At 36.3% G+C, this 21,373-nt stretch overlaps 2 protein-coding genes across 5 annotated transcripts; one reads left to right on the top strand and one right to left on the bottom strand.

Moving 5' to 3' along the window:
- Nucleotides 1-11: 11 nt before the first annotated feature.
- On the top strand, nucleotides 12-8,093 carry LOC112569066. Of its 4 annotated transcripts, none has more exons than XM_025246721.1 (9): nucleotides 12-189; nucleotides 1,002-1,162; nucleotides 1,995-2,055; nucleotides 2,854-2,899; nucleotides 3,241-3,278; nucleotides 3,635-3,703; nucleotides 3,899-4,037; nucleotides 4,697-4,867; nucleotides 5,156-8,093. In XM_025246721.1, exons 1-9 carry the CDS (start codon nucleotides 28-30, stop codon nucleotides 5,770-5,772), a joined length of 1,464 nt encoding a protein of 487 aa, XP_025102506.1. In that variant the 5' UTR covers nucleotides 12-27; the 3' UTR covers nucleotides 5,773-8,093. The 4 variants fall into 4 exon arrangements, with proteins under 4 accessions (XP_025102506.1, XP_025102508.1, XP_025102507.1 ...); XM_025246723.1 differs by having other exon boundaries at nucleotides 96-299; XM_025246722.1 differs by having other exon boundaries at nucleotides 97-299; nucleotides 975-1,162.
- Nucleotides 8,094-8,241: 148 nt separating this feature from the next.
- LOC112569068 (ABC transporter G family member 20-like) lies at nucleotides 8,242-21,158 on the bottom strand. Its single transcript, XM_025246727.1, is given in 25 exon segments — nucleotides 8,242-8,509; nucleotides 8,512-8,557; nucleotides 8,559-8,581; nucleotides 8,835-8,862; nucleotides 8,865-8,923; nucleotides 9,952-10,024; nucleotides 10,597-10,700; nucleotides 11,083-11,171; nucleotides 11,474-11,544; nucleotides 11,791-11,906; nucleotides 12,403-12,476; nucleotides 13,034-13,137; nucleotides 14,212-14,268; nucleotides 14,270-14,375; nucleotides 14,861-14,978; nucleotides 15,864-15,975; nucleotides 16,612-16,725; nucleotides 16,913-16,987; nucleotides 17,617-17,713; nucleotides 18,638-18,745; nucleotides 19,038-19,192; nucleotides 19,450-19,598; nucleotides 19,601-19,608; nucleotides 20,531-20,689; nucleotides 20,852-21,158. Coding segments are annotated over 25 exon segments (2,286 nt in total). The 5' UTR covers nucleotides 20,869-21,158; the 3' UTR covers nucleotides 8,242-8,285.
- Between the last annotated feature and the right edge of the window lie 215 nt (nucleotides 21,159-21,373).

The raw sequence follows: 21,373 nt of genomic DNA, 5'->3' as shown, positions 1-21,373 counted from the left end.
CTCGGACATCTTCGTTGACCAATCAGCATGCTGCGTCTGAGCTGCCGTAGCTTTACGGAAATTATCGATCGTCTCCGCAGCGACTGCATACACGTTATGTGCAAAACGTCATCGCTTGGGTGTTGCTCGTCACTTCAGCGATATTCATCTTCAGCTGAAAATACTAGAGTGCTTGCCGTTTATGTGAATGTAATTTATATGAATTAGATGTAATGTTTTCATGGGATTAATTATTCTTCTTAACTTGTATTTATCAATTAGATTGATTGTGCACAACGAGTTTCAAAAGGAGGCACGAGGTTTGTTACGCGCTTACACACTTCAGTGAATTGAAAAAAAGAAAGTGGGAGCCGCTGACTCTGAAACTTCGCGAAGCAGAAAGAAATAAGTTCTCTGACCAGTTGTTCAATGAATTTTTACATGCCAGTCATTATTCATATTTTTATTAATGTTCTTTTAAACAAGTGAACTAGTCAATGTATTATTTTAGCAATAATGTATGTAAACTATTTTATGATTTAATAAAACAAAGATAATTTTAAATGTCAAATTAATGGCAAGAAGTAGATTTCTAATTCTACATATTTTCACGCATTATTTGACTTCACTAATTTGTCAGGGATCAATAATATAATCTATCATTTTTGCAGAGAGATTAATCAGGGACGTATATAGGGATATTAGTTTGTGGATTAATAGCATTACCCACAATTGTATAATCTTATTGATTCCTGATACCTTCAGAATAAAACCATAAGAAATGTACTGAAACATGTTAAGACTTATTTTTATCTGTTGAGAATCATTTAATTATATGCCAAAACCGAAAGAAATAGTGAATACATTTGATATGCAATATTTTGTTTTAAGATGTATAGTTTGAGTAAAATCTGTGTGGATGCATGGATTGTTTTTGTTTATGGGAATAAAAGTGATAAAAACGTTATTTCCCATGTAGATTTTTTTTTCTCCAGAATTTGTCTGATTTACTGGAAATTTAGCTGCCAGCAGAAATGAATGAGGAACCTTCTGGAAGACGTAGAGGTCGAGGTCGAGGCAGAGGCAGAGGCCGAGGTTTGGGAAGTGGAGTGGCTAGATCCATGCCTTCAAAACTGAGATGGTCAATAAAGGAGCAGAAACTTTTGTTGGATGGCTTAAAAAGGTGACAGTGGCTGGATTAAATGTGTAATATCAAAGAAAATATCAAAGAATTGTTAACACACTTGGCTTTACTTTAAAATGGTTAATCCCATGTATTGCTTATGACAACATGATTTGTTTTGAGAGCCTAAATACTATCATTTTTACATAAAATTTTAAGCCTGTTAATGCATGGAGTTAATATCAAGGAAGTTACCTTATTTTTTGGCTATTACCTTTATTTGAATCAAGTATACACCAATCTAGCACATTTTAGTAAAATCTTAAACCCCCGAAAAGTATTAATTCCACTTTTTTTAAGTGACAGACAGACAAAGTTTTTGTTCAAGATATCAGCCATTCACCAAATAATGTGTTGGAAAGACAATAGATATTTGCAATCCTGTCTTTGCCATATGTGTGCTTAAGATATCAGCCATTCTCCTAATAATGTGTTGTAAAGACAACAGATATTGGCATTGCTGTCTTTGCCATATGTGTGCTTAACAGAGTAAAAGCTCTTAATATGATATCTGAATGCATCAAACAAATTAAGCATATTCTTTGAAAAAGAGGTACAGTTTGTTGCACTGTCATTAAGGAGATGATGGTTACTCAGCTCTTATTCTTGTTAGTTGCTTCCTCCTTGTGTTTTCGGTATTTTGATTTTATTCTTTGTTTAGTACGGTTGTTTATTGTTTTATAGCTCATGTTATTTGTTTGTGTTCCTGTCCTTCGTATGCTGACCTTGTTTTGTTCTTGTTCTTAAGCGCAAAGAGCATACTCCTGAGGAGTGTGAGTATGCGCTTTACAAATTTTGCTATTATTATTTATTTTTAACATCAAATTCTCAGATATTCTCATGAAGATTTGAACAGTTTGTGTCGTATGGTTCCCACCAAATCAAAGGCAGAGGTAAGATACATTCTTCTTTGTATATGAAATAGGTTAAGGTTTATTATAATATGGCTGAGTAAAGGGAAATATGAAAAAAAATCTAAAGGCATAGCACTTAAATGTACATCTTAACATAGTGATGCAGAGCTGCACAACGGGTTTCTCTTAAGTAATTGCTTTTGGATGTGATCAAACCAAAATCTAGCCGCATTTACTTATTTGTAAGCATATCGGATAAAGACCAATGACTACAGCCTGACTTGATGCACTTGTTAAACACTTGTGCAATTTCTTTGCCTTTGAATGTTTTTTTACTGTAGCAGTCATTAGTCTCTACTCAATGTTCAGATAAGACAACTTCAGTTAGCCATCAGAAAGTGTATTTCTAGGCAGCTCTTTCTTGTGTAAACTCTTAGAAAATACTGTTCTTTATGAGCTGGCTACCCACTTAACAACTTGCTAATTCTCTTTCAATCCACCAACAGTACCCCAGAACTGAAAGCACTCTTCTTGAAATTCTGAATGAACTATAAGCTGAGTCAGGCATATTTTTCTTACTCAGCTCCTGGATGAGAAATCTCAACTTGGTGACAACAAAACCAAAGGCATTCTTACTCATCTTCCTCACTCACTCCGACTTCACCTCATCAATGTTGCCATTCCTATTTCTAAGTGTCACATTCAGTGCTGATGTTCTGTATTTAAGTATTTCTGTAAGTTTTTCTTCACATTTACAAAAGTAACAAGTGTAGGCATAAACTATTTTAGATAAAGAAATAGTATGTAACAGGCTAACAATCACTGCTTTGTCAACAGATTCAAGACTTTCTGAAAATCTTGAAAGGGTCTAACCTTGCTAAAAGTAAGTTTTATTCATCATATTACGCACATTTGTGTGTTTGCATGTGCATGTCCACACATATGCATGAGGACAGGGCTGGTCATGTATTGAATTCATGGATGTCAAGAAAGACTTTAAAAGCTGTGCATATTTTAAGATACTTTGTTTTATGCACTTTGCTTTTTTCATGTAAAAGGATAATTGGAAAAACATTTTTCTGAAGATTTCATAAAAAAATTTGCTCAAGAATGGTAAATGAAATTGTTACTTTAATACTCATAGATTTGCAGTTGCTTTTTTGATCAGTTTTGTTGCTATTCGAAATACCCATCAAATTTAGCAATGTATATATAATATTGCAGTAAAGAGAGAGCAGCCTATAACCAAAGCTCCTATAGAGGTAAGGGTTTATGGTATTTATAAGTTTGTTTTTAACTACAGTTTTGACAGATTATATATTTTCAGTACATGTAGTCAATAATGCAGGCCCTAAAGTGATTTTTTTTAAAAATAAATTCTTTGGATCCAACACTTACGTAGACAAAATATTTTAAGAAAGTTGTATTTATTAAACTTTGCTATGACATGAAAAAAAATTGTTTAATTATCATGGTTTTGGTTGTTGCCATATAATCATTTCTGTATTAATACATTGTTGTTAAATGCAACAGATTTTATAGCTAAATATCTTAAATCTAGACAAAGTGAAATGAGATGGTGGTTGAAATTACATTCAAGAAATTTTTCTTTCCGCAGAACTGGCTGGATTTGTGTTCTGAGCTAGTTTATTATGAACAAGAAGACTTTTCCAAATTACTGTCACAGGTAAGCTACTTGTGACAAACAGTTTATTTTCATACTCGAGATAGTACTTGATTTTTAAACTATTGTTTTATGTAAAAAGCTTTAGAATGAAAGTGTTTTCTCTTTGTTAAATAATCTTCACTGAAAATATTAAAGACTGTGCCCAATCTGCTTAATGTACATTTGGATGATAAATGAAATGTCTTTCTGCTGCAGGTCTTTTCCATCATCAGCCATTTTTCTGATTTGCCAGAATCCACTGCACCACACCTAGAGCCCAACTACCGTAAATTATATCGTTACATTGCAGCTGTTATAGCTGACAAACCTCAGCTTCCAACACTTACTTCACTGGGTAATATTACTTTCGCAATTGCTAATAGAAAGTAAACTGGCCCAAATGCTTGTCCTGAGCTTGTCATCAGTATTACAAATTCATGAATAGTTGACACGTTTGAAAGGCAATTTGTCAGTCAACATGACATCATACAGCTTATTGTAATTGAGCACATAGCCATTTACAGTCTTGGTTTTGAACTGATTATTGCTTTAAATGAAAAATAAGTACTGTTGTCCTTTATAAAAATAATCTTACACAATCATTTTCATTTGAGACTGGACTTTTGCTTCTCATATTTAATAAGAGAAATAACATGTTTGTTTTGTTTTTTCTTTTTCTAAGTTTTCTTTCAGTGGGAATCAGGAAATAGACTTTAAGCAATGTTATTATAAACGATTGTTTTCTGGTGTGTTTTCTATCCCGCTACAGAGTTTTTGTTTTAAAGATGCCCACTTGGGTCAGTTTTATATGGTTTTTAAAAACCCAAATTGAAATAATTTCATTGGAGACACAGATGACACATTTCCAAAATTAGAAATAGCAACATGAGGGCAAAGCCCTTTTATCTTTAAGTGATATAGAAAAGAGTGTGAGTAAGGCTTTAGATCTTTTTTTTTTAATTGTTGCCAAGATTTTTGTATTTGAGTTGCATTTGCTTTTTTTTAAATGAACAGAGAGTGCCGTCATCTTAGATCTTATCCACAGTGTTGGTGATGTTTTGCGAGTCTCTGACACCACGCTGCAGAGAAAAGTGATGTGCTGGAAGTACAAAATGCTGAACCATAAATATGCCTGCGGCAGTCTTGAAGACAACTTAGCACGCATTCGCAAAGCACTTGTTAATGGTATGGTACATTTACATGCCTTGGACTTTGTTTTGTTTTTACTTTTTTAACCTTCATGAATACTTGGCCATTATGTACCAGCAGATGTTTGCACCATGCTCTCACCTTTGTTCTTGTAACTCCAAGTATTGCAAGAGTGGATTGTTTTCTTGTGGCACGTTACAAAAAATGTATGTATCTGTGTGTGTACGTGTGCAAGCACATCCTAACAAATGTTCTTAATAATGGCAGTGTGATTTGGTATATATATGGATGTGCAAAATGATTAGTATGTTGTTTTGTTTACAGATTTCTCAGATCTTCAAAAAGCAAAATGCATGGAAGGCCAACAAGAATCAATAATCTCAAGATCTTGTAACCTGGATAGTGAAACGGCAGCATTTCAGACATCAGCCAGTCAACCAGGAGTTTCCCACTCTTTAGAGACTCGTCAAAATGGAGAGGCCTCCATAGGTTCCTTGGCAGAAGATGATGCATCACAGATGTTGGGTGATGTAGTTGCAAATAATGTGTTTGAAGGAGAGAGCAGATGCCAGGAGAAAGAGAAGACCATCAACAAAAAAAGGCGGGGACGCAAACGCATACACCAATGGCGCATTCCACTGAAGAAGCCCCCACTCTTTACCATAAATCCCTTTTGCATCCCTGTGAGGCTGCTTCCTCTGAAACGGCATGTAGATGACCTTGATCCTAATGCAGATGCCCTTTCACCTCATCTTCAGCGTCTTCAAGGAAAGCCTCCTGCACTAACATCAAAAACTGGTTCTCTCATGGTGGATTGTGCAGTTCAAGCAGCTGGGGGTCCCTTAAAACCAGCAAATGATTTTGAGCTTTTCATGGATATCTGCCATCCAAATCAGCCCAAGAAGAAAATCATACGATTGTTCCCCTCTCTTCAGCGGTGACTGCTGCCTCTTGTGCAGCTGGTGAGCCTTATAGCCATCGTGTTGCCAGTACTATCCAAGTAGACCAACAGAAAACAGGTACAGCCCTTATGAATGCGCAAGGCACCATTCCAGAAAGGTGTACAGTACAGACTACTGAAAATGCAGATGGTCGCAGAGCTTTAGTTCCTGTTCATCTTGTCAACCCTGCAGGTCCTATGATGTCTCCATTGTGTGCACCAGTTCTTGGGCGAGCAGTTTCTGTTGGTACATCAGATGCTAAAGTGGGTAGGACTGGTGGAGTTATTACAAGTAACAGCTCAAAGCAGCCAGCACAACATTCTCATGAACATTCCACAAAAAGTGCATCTGCAAAAGAGAGTGGACCATCTGTGGTTGTGCACCGTGTCTTTAAAGCAGAGGTGGGTCACCCGTGCCCTCTCGTTTTAGTAGTTCCCTCAAAACATATTCCAGTCGAAAACCTGGCTGTATGCCATCAGAGCACAGCAAAACCCGTGGTTATGGCATTAATGCTGGTCTTTCCAAGGATTCAAGTTCTGCTGGTTCCATAGCCACAGCAGTAAGCTCTGGTAGGCAGGATGCAGGCAGCAATGTAACTGGTATAGCCTCAGCTCTCATGGTTCCCTCTGTTGCTGTTGCATCACCTGTTAGCATTAAGTCAGTAGACATGCAAAAGGAGATGAGCACCATGAATACTCAGCCAGTTCTCACAGCTGACAGGGCTGCTAGATCAGCAAATAATAGAGTGGACGTAAGCCTTTTGCATGAGAAACCTAGTACGGTAACCAACATTCAGGCTACTACACTGGGTTCAGATAAGACACAACAAGGCAGAGTCTACCAAGTGCTGCAGTCAAATGTACATCTAAAAAACTCGAAGGATGCTTCTCAGGGTTTAAGAAAAGTTGTTGCCAGCAAGGGGAAAGCCAGACGCCCAAATTTGCATATATTTCAGAAGTCAGGTAAAAAACGCACTTTGGATGTTGACTTCAATTCAGCTAATGTAGAAATTGTAACACCTGATGAGGCCAGAGAACGAATCCTGAGATTGGAAAGCAAAGCATCAAACAGAAATGTGGAAAATACTGGTCAGCAGATTACCACATTCATGGAGGATAAGCATGGCAATGTGTATCACACAGTAAGCATCTGAGCATGCTTGTTGACACTTTAGTGCTGCATGGGACAATATCAAAATGTTTCATGTTAGGTACTGTGGAGTTTCATTCAGGGTCATTTTAAAGTCTGTGTAGTTTCAAATATTTTTCATTTTTCTAAAATATAAGTTTGGAAGAAGAGTTGGAAAATGATTATTTGTTTATTCAACCAGACCTTGTATTACTAACCAAATGAAGTGTAGGTGTGCATGCTTTTTCAATCCTATCCTGTGAACAGTGGTGGCAATGTTGTCAAGTTATTCCAAGAGTAAGCACATGCGGAACTTCAGTATTTTTTTTTTAATTAATCAGTTTCATGTTGGAATTTATCTTTTACGAAAAGGAAGCACAAATAAATGCAAATACACAAAGACCTCATGATCCATTTTTGGTTTGCTTATTGTTGACTTTATTAGTTCTACAAATGCTTTATTGATATAAAAATCTACAGTTGTAAATTTTCTCTGATTTGAAACTAAGGATCTGAAAAAAAGTCCACTAAATTTGTGCTCTTCTTTCTCGTCCACATTGATTTTTCTCTGAACATATGTTAGCATACTGAACCAGTCATGTTGGTTAACAAATAATGCAATAAAATGATAGCATATAAGGAAATATATTTCTTGTACATCACATTCAAGTTTTTGTTCAACAACTTGTTACAATTGTATTTATGAAAGGTTTGTTTTTTTTTTTTTTTTTTGGGAACATAACAAAGTTAGAAAAGTAACAGTATGTTTTCACAGGTTTATTAACACAAATGCAACTGAAGTGAAGCTGTGGCTACAAAAACTTCATGTGGATGTGTTGTGCATACAATGATTATACCAGGATTAACTATATAGAAAAAGCTGTTATTGTATAGTAGTGTTTTATGCCATATAACTGAGGCTATCTTAGGGTGAATTGTCATAGTAGACAAGGAGCTTAAAAATACTAGAGTGGACACTACAAGTGGGACAGTTGTTTCCAAATAAGTCTTTTTTTCCTCTAAATGCACATGAGTATTGGTAACTTAATGAGAAAAATATCCATCCAATTTATAAAGATTATAAGTGTGAAGTCAACTCTTTTGGTCTGCAATGTAACAGGTATCAAGAAGATGACACTGGTTGTACTATTATAAGGCAAGTCTATATATTTACACATAAAAGTTAAAATGTTCAAAATCATTTTGATCAGCTCAGTGTGACTGTGAGGAGGCACAAGCCAATATCAACCTTTGAGTCGAATGATGATGCCCGTGATACATAGAAACAAAAAACACCACCCAAAGTCGACGAAAATCCAATCCATACACTAAAATGTTGTAGCCCCCATCCTGCAAGCAGAGAAGCAAATGAAGAAAAAGCACAGCTAAGTAATCTGGTGAAGCATGTCTGGAAAAGGGAAGAAATTAATGACGAAAAAAAACCCTAAAAGTTGTAAGTCTAATAATTGTGTATTGGTTGTATCAAAATATTTTGCCATTGTGGAATTATAATAATGTGTGTGCTTTGAACCTTTATATAGATGTAGCATGTTACAAGTATTTCCCCTGAACTGACCTCGACTCATTATGGATCTCAAAGCCTCAGTAGGAGGGTAAGAGGGAGGCTTTTGCTGATGTAAGCCACAGCCTCTGGCACCTGCTTGAATGGGCCACAGGATTCCTGTAAATAATTGTGGTCAAATCTTCACATTGGTTTCTATGCTTAAGTCATGAAATTTAAGGAATTTCCTTTCCCTTATAAAATGTGATACACTTGGCATTAGTTTACTTTCCTAGCTGTTCTGTATTTTGGCTGCTAATTTGCAGATACCTTTTGTAGTGGAAATTGAATTGGGTGAACAGTTTACACGCGAGAGTATCATGCACTTTAACAATAATCTCAATGAAGTTTGTCAAAACCATGACACACTGACCACTGATCAAAAGCAGAGGGTAGACATGATTCCAAGTGACACCTGAATAGCTGAGGTTTCGCTATCACAAAGGCTGGAGATCGTAATGCCTGTAAAAGTAGACAAAAGATGTAATAGTTATATAAAAGGTTTTTAATGTCCTACAGCTTATATATTTTACCAAATGAGAACAAAGTACAAATGTTCCATTCCTAAATGTCTAGCAGCCTTATGGCTTGCTTTACCAAAGCAGTTCAAACCAGTTTGTGAAATGTGTGTCCATACCTGCTGGATTTCCAGACTGATCTAATTTTCAGCACTGCCTCTTTTCTAAGCAAAATGTGTCAGTAAACTTTACTTTTATAGCAGCACATTCTTCCACTCAATGTTTCATTTTATTAGTATAGGATCTAATGTTCATGAGTGCAAACATTATTATTCCTACAACAAAAATAATAAAATTTATAAAGCACATTTCTCCATGTAAAGGCAAGTTCAGTGTGCTGAACGTATAGGACTACAAATGAACCAACAGTTTGATATACAATGAAACAGTTAAAAGCTTATGCAACATATAGTATATAACAAAAAAAGTGGGGAACTGAGGAGTGAGGGGAACAGAAGAGTATGCAAGTTACATAAGGAATTTAATACTGGTTAATAATAATGTCAAAGAAGAAGTATCACTACAAATGCTTTAAACAAAATTAGTGTAGTTATGCATGTTATATCCAATGTAATGTTCTTCCTAGTAAATTGATGGCCGAGATATAGCCTTAGTTGCTGGCTCAGCGTAAAAAACAATTTCCTCCTATTAAATTGAGTCCTAAGGTCATTGAATTTTCCTACTATGCAAATCCATATGGTTTGTCTACCTGTTTGGTTCTTTTGTGCTGGAACATGATTATTTTCCCTGTTGTAAGACATTAATTCATTTTCAACTGAAAAAGAAGCTACCATGCAACGCTGATTGTGACAACACTAATTTAAAAGTCATATGATAACTGGTACCACAAGTTTATATTTGAGCTGGTCTACAATGCAAGCTGACCACCAAGTTCACCAAGAAATGAGATACCACCAGGCAATGACAAGTACTCATGCTAGTAATATTAAAAGAGAAAAAAAGGTTCTGTACCCAGGCACATGCCACACAGGCCTTGCAGCAAGATCAGTGACATCACCCATCCCATGCTTCCATGTACTGTTATCTAGTAAAAGGTAATAGAAGTTCTTTTAACATAATCTGACAGCAAAAGCAAAATACAGCTGAAGCTAATGGTATTAAATGTAACAGGATGAAGAACAGTCACTACATGAAAGATGTGTATCTAAGTGTTTGGCATCTTGATGTGTCAGATGTTCCACCACGTGCATGGAAAGGGCTAATTTTCAGCTGTATCTCTTATGCTGCTTCTATGTCCATTTGATTTGTGTCGATTTACATCTACCTAGGTTATGTTTGTGACATAATAAAAAATTTCATTTACATGCTGCCAGAGTGAGGCATCACATTCTAGACAGTTGTGATCTAGATCTACTGTATTATTATTTTTAAATAAATAAGCATATACATATAAAATTATGCCCTCATGTAAGATAGGAGACAACAACATTAAAGCAATGTACACAGAAAATATTATTTCAAGTCCTTTTCTGTAGATAGTAAAATATATTAATTTTGGTCATTCATTTTTTCAACGATAAAGATTTCAGTAGCAACTCAGTTTTACACATGATGGTTGCTATGCAGCATCATGTGACATATTCTGAATCTACTCACATCAAAAACAGTGAAAGTGAACAAAAGAAGCAGTGAGACTTGCACCACCAGCACCAGGAACTGAGTGAGCACATGGGCTATCATCACTTCTGCTGGGTTGACACCTTAATACAAAAAATTGCTTCTCATTGTACACTTTAAATTGCACTGTTGAAATATTTTGGTGTTGTTAAACACCGTCTGCTGGAAATTTAAAAAAATTGACAGGTTAAGCTGGCAATATATAAAGTGTCTGTGAATATTAAAAGCATCAGAATATTGATTTATCATGAGCCCTGCCAGTCACCAGTGTTACTAAGAAGATTGAAAAGTAAAGAAGTGTGTGTTTTTGAAAAAGAAATTGCTTTTTTGAGATATCAGAGTTCTCCACAATACTAGACTACTTACCTTTTCCTTTGAATTCTCTCTCCCCACACCCACCTCCAAAACACACAGACACATACGCATGCAGTAATTTGCCATTGAAAACAAAAATGTTGTACTTACCACTCACAAGATTTCGCTCATAAAGTCCTTCCTTTTTCTCCAACACAAAGGCCAAAGCAGTGAGACCAATGGCCATGAAAAAGCTAATGCTACAAACAAAAAAACAAAAGAACCCAAAACTGGTAGGGAGTTATCTAAATGGAGCAAATACACTTGCTAAAAACAGACTAAATCCAGAAAAAATGCAGCAAGGAAAAGAACCATTGAACTGATACAAAATCAAAAATATGACTGGAATAACAATGACAATGAGAAGAAGGGACGATTACTGTATGGATGGCACAAGTGTTCAGTTTTCAAAAAAGTACTTATTGCATCAGGTATGAAAAGCATTGCTGAGGCCCATAATAAATACTGCCTTAAAAAAAAACAAAAACAATTAACTGTTTACCTCAGAAGAATACCTGGAGCCATGAATTGTGTAAGAGTGCTACCTTTTTTTCCATAGATAGGATCACCAATCTAAAGCAAAGAAACCAAACAATAACAACATCAATTACATCGGCAACAACAATTATTACAACATAATGTATTTTAATCACAGGATTTAAACATGTTTTGATTTTTTGAATTTCACATCTAAATATTTTAGTATATTAACTCCTAGGCAGATTTTGGGTTGATTTTCTGATGTTAAACAGAAACATTTGCCTTCTTCAGGGCTGAAGTCTTAATTACTAAGATGTGGAGAAACAGCAATAGCTTCACCTGGACAGGAGAATCACTGTAGTGTGCATTGAAACCAAACTGGTCTAGCTGAGTCTTTGAAAAATCTTGGAAGGACTCCAAAGTAGATATCTGGATGAAACTGGAAATTTCTGAATCTGAGAGACAAATGGACCCATAAATTGTTGTTGGATGCAGATGGCATAATTTAAAAAGTGTGGTGCGCAAATGCACACAAAGACCATATGCTCACATCATAACTGTGCTACATCTTTGCCACATTCCTCCCACAAATACATACAGACGTTCGCATGCCAAACATGTGTCAAATGCCCCACCTGCTTAGCACACATCCATGCCATACATACATCACTTTAGGCATCCATGCCACACATGGTAAATATCTACACACATTAGATATGCCAGGCTGAATTGTTAAAGTGGAAATATGACAAGACTAATAGGACATTTTAGAGATGTTTGAGTGATGGTTTTTGACAAGATATGTGATAAACCAGAAGGACCCCCCACCACCACACACACACCTCTTCACTAATTCACAAGTACTCCACACACCAACACTCAGAAATGTACATCTAACTTACTTGTATGCATGTGTACTCTACCAGACCTTTGATGTACTCTACCACTCACCTGTAAGGTCCAAGTACAAATAAACAGTGCTGCCTTCCACTACCTCTGTGGTCACATTGATGCCCATAATTAACCTGGTGATGGCAGATAAAGAACATTTTTCAAACTATATAGACAGTACAATTTTGTGAGCTCTTAATGTCACCACATAAATACCCAAGCAGTCTTCTACTTCAGAGGTTGGGATAGCTGGTTTCTGTTTGAAGGACAGATGTTATATAAGTTGGCAGGAACATGCATTCACCTGAAGGTGATTTCCAGGAAGGGAAAGTGATTTTCAAGAGATGAGAAAACATGAGGAAAGCCCCAGATATCCCCAGGCATCCATATGAACAGGTGAAACATCCAGGGAAAAGCGTATCTGCCCCAAGCCAAGGTCTAAACCCAGGCTCTTAAGATTTTCACCTTAATGGTAAGAAGTGTTTTATCACTTGCTTTGTTGCTTCTTGCTCATCACTTTACCAGACGCCTTAGTAAGACTTGCAAAAGAAGATAGGAATAGATTAACAAAATCTTCCATAAATGACACGTAAACTCAGAGAAAGGAAGTCAGCTAAACTTTAACTCAGATGCATGATCTTCAGTTTATGTTGACACATTGACAGCAATGCCATCTATGGCACAATGTTACCTGAGGAACATATCTTCACTGAAGTGAGGACTAATGTATAATGCCCCCCAGGTGTCACCATTCTCCACACTTTTCTTTCCTGCATCCAGATTATCAAATGGTACCTGCAAAATCAAGAATTAAGAACTTTGATTGTTAATTTGAACTCTGGAAGATCAGCTCCATTCACTATTCTCTGTCCACCTCAACCCACCAAATTCTCATCTGCTCATTTGTTCTGTCTAAGCTAGACTATTGGGACTCTCTCTTTGCTGACTGTTCACAATACCTCATTTACAAGTTTCAAAAGTCCATAACTCAGCAACTCGTCTCATTTTCTGGACTAGCAAATCTGAACATGTCACACTCTCTTTATTGCCTCACCCCTCTCCACTTTACAGAAATCTTGTCTGTCAACACTCCTGCTGAAAACCTTCATTAGCTCTCCTCTGTTTATATTACCTATATCTCTTTATACCTTTATCCATTGCATTACATTCTACTCTTGTACTTCATCTTGATGTTGTTCAGTGTGCCTATATATATATATCACCATCCATTGTCTGTTACCTAATGTTTTATTATTACTACTGGTCAGCGCAGAGAGTGCAACCTATCTTGGTTGTGATTCTGCATGATACAAGTATGCATATGAATTATTATCAATTTGTCAATAGGTTAAGAAATCTTGAAATTACCTGCACCATCAGCAGCATAACAAGATTAGTTTACATTTCCAACAAGTTTTATTAATTCTACAATAAATTCCACTGTTTCTAACTTGTACAAATGTTATTTTTCATAGCAACTGAAACTTATAATAAGTGAATCATGATAATTAGGTAAATTTTGAGGGAAAAGCAACAAACATCCATTTTGACATAAGAGGATAGATTCAAGTATACATGATGGGATAGATATATATGCTTCTTGTCAGCTGCCCGTGCCTGTTTGCCTGTATTGTGGTGACTCAGACGAGAGTCAGTGCCAGATGGCTTTGGAATACATATGTTGCACAAGTGCTAACACACAGTGGCTAAACTATGGCTTTACCAGTTATGGCAGGTTAATTTTTAGCTTAATTTTGTGTGGTCCGGAAATGATGTTATAAATATTCAAATGGCCCTTACAGAAAAAGGTTCCCCCCTGATATAAGGGATGGGTTTCAAACAATGCACAGGAAGCCTAACTTAAATTACTTGTATGAGGGTGGAGTTGCCAAGATGTTGCAGGTATAATGCTCCCATTGATCCCTTCATCAAGATTCACCACTGCCAGCTTGACGTTCTGTGGCATACGCCCAATGCACAAGCAGAAAAGGATGATTTGTGAGGACGGGACGAAAAACTCAAAGAGCAGCAGCCTGCCAACACCACAGAAATGCACCTCTGTTATTATTAGTTCACAATATGAATCTAATAATAATATACCTTTACAATGCATGTCTAGTCCGATGTAAGACCATGATGAAACTGTGATCCAAAGGTAAATTGATATTTAAAAAGTTCCTATAAAAGGTTTGAGGTGAAAAGGAAATAATGAATGTGAAACATGCAAGTATTACGTACAAAAAACCCCTATAAAAAACCAAAATACAAAGCCTCATAAAATTATGGAAATTCTCAAAAAAAGCAAAGTTTGTCTTCAAGTGTCCAAACATTGTAACTTTTACCAAATCTATTAAAGTGATAGGTGACTAAACTCTCACACAAATTTGAAATGCTTTTTAATCTACCACCATTTCTAAATAAAAACATTAAATGTATTTTCACTGCTGCCAAAAATAGAATCCCATTATTGTTACTATGAACATTATTACATAAAAGCCCAAATAAACCCCAAACTCACCCAATGCTGCGTTTTAAGATAATCATGTTTTTGATGAACAATGCCAGTATACAGCGGAACCTGGGCAATGATGGTAGGGTGCACCAGTGTTGTCTCTGGGGCTTCACACTTGGCAGGCCTGATGGAGAAAGAAGGCACATATAATTACAATAATATAATAGTTATTACTCTAAATAATAACTTAATCCTTGATTCATGTCTAGTATCATTTAATGTGCATGTATACAGACATTTATTTATGTGAATGTAATAATACTAATAGGATTTATATAGCACATTTCCCCATGCAAAGGCAAACTTTACAAGAGATAGAGGGCAGGAATAAATGACACCATACAAGATACAAAGACATCACAATCTAGCAGAATATATACATATATATCTACATTTACTGGCACAGACAACATACACTTTCAGCCACAGTTAACATACATAAACTCACAGGCACAGTTAATATGCATATGCTTACATTCACAAGCACAGTTAACAATGTCAGAAGCAGAAAGGAATGCAGAGAGAGGAGTATGATGGAAAAAGGAACTGTGTGTATGTTTGTGTGTCGAGAAGCTTTCTGATATTGGTTTTTATAAATGTTTTGTACATAGTTTACAAATCATGCCTAAGAAATGCTCATTGGTACTGTCATCAAATGTTTAACTGCTCTAGAAAAGCTTCTAATGAACAACAACAACAGCCCCCCCCCACACAAAAAAAAAAAGAAAGTTCTGAGGATAAAACACAATGCAACAAGTCTCAATATGATCCGAGAAGAAACATTGCTATGACACACAAAGAAAAACACATGATCTGACAATTACTCCAAGTCATTTTTTTTAACATGAATTGATTTGCTTGGTTTTGATACAATATGAATCTTGAAATATAATCAAGAAGACTGAGTAAAAAAAAAAAAAAATCAAAGTTTTCATCAGAACAAAAACACCTAGCATGAAAAAGATTACATATTAAAGGTAATATGAAGATAAACTGAAAATGTGCTCACCGCTTATTGATACAGTGCCATACACAGATGATGAACCATTAGAGCTTTGACTGTTAGCTACTTCAGTAGTTATCAAAGGTCTGTTGTCATAGTTGACCTGATACTCGTCTGACTGTACCAACAAAAATTTCTCGAGGATAAATACTACAAACATATGAGAGGGTGTAAAGCAAAGTTTTTTCAAATTGTATTCTTCTTTTGTGTGTTGCAAGTCAATGTGCTACAAACACTCCATTTTTGTTTCTTGATACAGTCAAACTTCTATAAGTTAAAGCTTCAAGGGTCCAATGAAAAAAATCAAGTTACTGAAGATTTGAGTTAAGGAAGTTTGTCGAAAAAAGAACTTTTTTTTTCACTGTGGACGTTTAATTTTAACCAGATATTCATTTCTTGTCATCCTTTTAAAGACACTCTGGACCCTGAGGAGACAGAGTCGTGTTTATTGCACACTTGTGTCCTATACAGGAAGGAAAATATGGGGGCGCAGGGTCGATGGGGGATTTTTACACTTTCCCACGTATTTTCAAATGGTTTCAACATGCTGACCAGCTTAAAATAGTTGTGGAATTTTTTGGCTAGGCTGATTCGAGTTACAGAAGTTGAATATGCATTGCTTTATTGGGAAATCAACCAATTGATGTTTAAAATTCAAGTTAGGGAGAATGAATTTCGACTTAAGGAAGGTCAACTTACAGAAATTCAACTGTATCTTAAATCTTGTTAGCAAGTATACCAGCAGTATTCTTACTGTTGCTGAGTCCAGATGGTCATTTTCTGATTGCGATAAAGACATGAACTCTTCATCTTGAGCATTTCCTATCACATCATGATGGCAAAGGTGGAGGAAAATACTCTCCAGACTCTGGAAATGGTAATAAAGATGATGACATTCACTAACGAGTAGGCATAGTTAATCATAGTAATCTGTGGACAAAGGTATAACAATACACAATGCATATAAAGGGCTAAGGAAGTTTCAAATTATATAAAGTTGATAACTACATAATAAAAGCTACTTTAAAATTTAATGACTGAAAACTGAAACCCACTGTCATACTGTACTGCTCCATGAGTTTTGAAGGTCTGTCTTCATCCAGCAGACGACCTCCCCTCATCAAACCAACCTGCCAAATATTTATGTTTATCGATTTCCATGAAATACTAAAAAAAAAAAAATATACAAAAGGTAATAAAAGTTGTCCTATAACCTTTCAGTTATTTGAGGAGCAAGGTTTTAGAGACTGCATTTTTCTTGGGAGCCAATTGCCTTACCTTCAGTTGACCATTCCCAACAGGGGGTTGACTGGGGAAAGTTCACTGCATAACCTGGGTATCAACCTGACATACCCTTTGGTTCAAATGCCTGTTTTCTAACCACTAGCCTGTCAGCTTCCCCAAATATATATATACAAAAGTAAAGAATGAATGAGGCTAAGAATAACATCAAAAGAAAAGGAACAACCAAGGAGGTTTATGAATAACATGTTGTTTCAAAAGTCTAGGAATTGCCATATAATATGGGAAATCCATTGGTATGAGGCAGATGGCTGCTATTAATGTCGCTGTCTCTATCTTGTTTCTCTTTATTGTTGTTTTTGTTCCATGAGATCAGCTCGACAGGTTGTTAATCAATGTACAATAAACTGTATGTAATGCCTTAGACATACACAGTTTGGGAATCTGTGCCACCGGAACTGAACAATTTTAAATTGCCGCAAGACAAGAAGTCAGTTGCAGCAACCATGACACTCACCCTGTCAGCCTGCCTGGCCTCTTCAATGTAATGAGTAGTGACAATGATGGTGGTCTGCTCGCTGCTCTGTGCTATTTCCAGCAAGTGTTCCCAAATCCTAAAAATAGTGAATGAAGAGAGTTGTCTCTCTTATCAGATATGGGTTGAACTTTGGAAAAGATGAAGATATTTTAGACAGCTGCTGTCTATTCATGTTTTTCATACGCAGGATTTGTATGCAGTTTCTAAATGGATACAAAGCAATATGTATATTCTATATATGAAAAGGACTATATGTATTGTGGATAAAGCTTCAAAAAATTTTCAGATATCTTCCATGTTTCCCTGAAAAAGACCAGGTCTTGTATTAATTTTTTCTCCAAAAGAGGTTTTACAGCTTATTAAAGGGGGTATCTTATTTTTTCATGTCTAAAAATTAACTTATTCAAGTACAAAAATCTACGTTTATTCTAATGCAGTCAGTTCATCTTCTACTGGAACATTATCATAATTTGTAACATTATTTATGTATACACTAATATCATTACTTTATAATTCAATAGTTGTCATGTGTTTCTATGGACAAACCAAATCCATCCATCTGGCTGATAATCATAACTAGGGCTTAAATTTGGGATTGGGTTTATAGCACAAGAATCCTGAAAAATAGTAGGGCTGTATTTTTTGTTTAGGTCTTATTTTTTAGGGAAAGCCCCAGGGAAACTGAAATGGAAGACTTGTTAATATTTCTGCAATCACATAACATATTCTTTAATCCAACGCCATCCACACTCCAGCTGCTTATCCAAAGCTTTCATTTCTATCTTCCCCAAACCACTTGCAGCCATCCCAATCAACCCATCCCCACCATCTAAATATGAAAACATGCTTATGAAGTTGTTGCGAAATGAATGTCAGACCATCCAAAGTAACAGTGACATAAATTAGAGGTTTCTAGAAATAACAACAAAGCAGCAATATAAATTCTTTAAACAAGAATAAAGAGTAAAATCTCAATCTTTATCTTGGAAATTCTGCTCACTTTTCTCTTAGTAAGGGATCCACCCCAACAGTTGGTTCATCTAGGATAAGAAGACCAGGTTTATGAAGCAGGGCTACTGCAAGTGAAGTTCGCCGTTTCTGTCCACCACTGTGGTACGATATCAAGGTTAGGTGAAGTAGTATTATGTATATTTACTGGAAACTGAAACTCACAGCAACACTAAAAACAACTAAATACACTTATGCCAAAATCTGGCCAATCTTCCATAATCATAGCAAATCACTTCTGATTATTGTCAAATTAATTATAGAGAAATGATAGCTAAGGTTGGAGGCACAAATCGATTTGAGAATGAAACAAGATAATGTAAAGATTAAAAAGTAAATTAAAGTATTTACAAAAATTACAATATCTATACAAAACAGATATTCTTCCTTGCCTCAACTGCTGTATAGGTGTAGGATGTCTTGGCAGTTTCAAGAAATCAAGAAGGAAAGCTGTCCTATGTTTTATATCAGATTTTGTCATACCATGAACGCTACCAAAGAAATATAACATTTCCTGAATGGTCAGTTCATTGTACAATGAAATTTCCTGAAAATAAAATGAAAATGGTGGTAAAAGGAAAGCCAAAATGTTAAATGAAGAACTACAACCTAAAAGCAGCTGAAATGTAGTTTCATTTTTTTTAAAGAATGTAGTCATGCACATGATGTGCCTGTGGTGTGTGTGGATATGTGTGGATAATCTTAGTCTAAAATCAAATGGGATGTTAGCAGGGTATCCAAAATGTGTAGCAGAGATAGGAGAAAACAAAGGTAGGGTGTTTTGAGATATCCAGTAGCACTGACTTGTGGCATGTAGCCCACCATTGGTCCAGGAATGCTATGGCCTGGTGCTGAGGGCACATCTCCCATGGCTAGTAGAGATCCGCTGTCCACCTTCATCAGTCCAACAATGCAGCGCAGCAATGTGGTTTTCCCGCACCCACTGGGTCCAGCAGTCCATAACTAGAAATATGGACAATGCACAGTGATAATGACTTCAATATCACTGATGGCTGAGGGTGTACATCGCAGTAATGATTTTGATGACAATAAAAGAAATGATATTTTGGATTTGGAAACAAGAATCATGTCAGAGACATCATCATTAACTCGCCTGGAGAAAGTCATCCTTCATCAACTGTTACATTTCGACACATATAGTCTACTGGAACCATTTTAGTTGGCCTGCTGTCAGAACCACTGACTGCTCTGGTAAAGGTGGTGAACGGCTTATTATAATCTCACGACTGTGGTCAAATATGTCCTGTCTATGCTTGATCTGTCCGCTGCTTTCGAAGCTTTAGATCATCACATTCTTCTCCAGCAGCTTCACACTATACCTTCGGCTTCTCTGGCACAGTCCTGGGTTGGTTCCACTCCACTCCTACCTGTCTGATCTCATCTGTCCATGGCCTCACATCAGAACCTGCTGCTGTGCTTCATGGGTGCTCCAGGGTTCAATTTTTGGGCCTCTCCTGTTTAGCTGCCTATGTCCAGCCACTTGGCCCTGTGATCAGCCACTTTGGCTTGCAGTATCATGTGTATGCCTACTATACTCAGCTCCTGGCATCTAGCCCAGCTTTTCCAAATCCACAGTCTGTTCACTAGTACTTAACAAACTCTCGTCTCTGTCAAACACTGGATGTAGTCAGTACATGCCAATCCTATTATTATTAAGCTATGAAGTAAACTGACTGATGATGATAGGGATAATAATGATGATGATGATGATGTGTTCTTTACATCCAAGTACATATACAAACTGTGCACAGCATACATGCAGGAATACAATGATCAATAGATATCTGCTTACTAAACTATGGCATTTCAAGCAAAATACTGCTTCTGACTTTTGAATAATTAGTAATGAAACTGCTACACTTACATGGCGCCAAAGGGGACATTGATGTTGAGGCCAGTCAACACCTTCAGCTTATTCTTGCCTTTTCCATAGCTTTTGCACAAGCGGCGACCCCACACAGCATTGCTTGCCTTGAGTCTTAATTCTTTGGTCATTGTGAGTTGTTCTTTTAGCCGGTCAGTTCTGCATCCCAATAGCATGTATTGCATACACAAGTAAAAAAAAAACATGCACAAAATGATGTCTACAAATGCAAAAAAATAACTTTTAAGTAAAAACTGGTGAAAAGAAAGAAGCAGGAAAAATATAGCCGTCAGCAGGATGACAGCGATATACCTTACTTACACTAGGTCTTGAGACATTCTGAAATGACTCTCTCCATGTGATGCAGCTGTTCTTGTTCAAAAATATGCCGCATTAATTTTCTGCATGTGAAATCAAACAAAAGGCAGCATCACCTTAAAAGAAAAATATACACCTTATCACTGTCCTTGCTGTATTTTTCAACAGCAGTTCACTCCTCAGAATATACCTGGAGGTAATACATTAAGGGCAGAATGGGCATGTTCTTCTATATGAAGATTTATTTACATTAAACTTTCTCATTTGCATAATTTTGAATAGATTGATCAAATAGATAGACAAAGCACAATTTTTTGGCAAGTTATTGAAAGAGTCATCATCTACAAAATCATAAGTCATTTAAAATGTTGTTTGAGGTAATGATGAGACATTTGGGGGTGGTAGATATTAAGTCCATAAATTTTATTGCAGAGTTGTATCAAAGTGATTAACATTCCCAATTTGACACTTGTATAATAAAAAGCTGCAGGCATGGATGGGGCAGCTCATTAAAGAATCATTTGA

Source organism: Pomacea canaliculata, linkage group LG7, assembly GCF_003073045.1.
Source record: "Pomacea canaliculata isolate SZHN2017 linkage group LG7, ASM307304v1, whole genome shotgun sequence".
NCBI lineage: Eukaryota > Metazoa > Mollusca > Gastropoda > Architaenioglossa > Ampullariidae > Pomacea > Pomacea canaliculata.
This window is presented reverse-complemented; position numbering and strand designations above follow the sequence as displayed.

What these genes read in the sequence shown, in the direction of transcription:
- LOC112569066 (XM_025246721.1), top strand. Translation starts at nt 28, where the DNA reads ATGCTGCGTCTGAGCTGCCGTAGCTTTACGGAAATTATCGATCGTCTC. An exon ending in TGCTTGCCGTTTATGTGAAT is followed by an intron (nt 190 to 1,001) that starts GTAATTTATATG and finishes CTGGAAATTTAG; the next exon opens with CTGCCAGCAGAAATGAATGA. An exon ending in TTGTTGGATGGCTTAAAAAG is followed by an intron (nt 1,163 to 1,994) that starts GTGACAGTGGCT and finishes TCAAATTCTCAG; the next exon opens with ATATTCTCATGAAGATTTGA.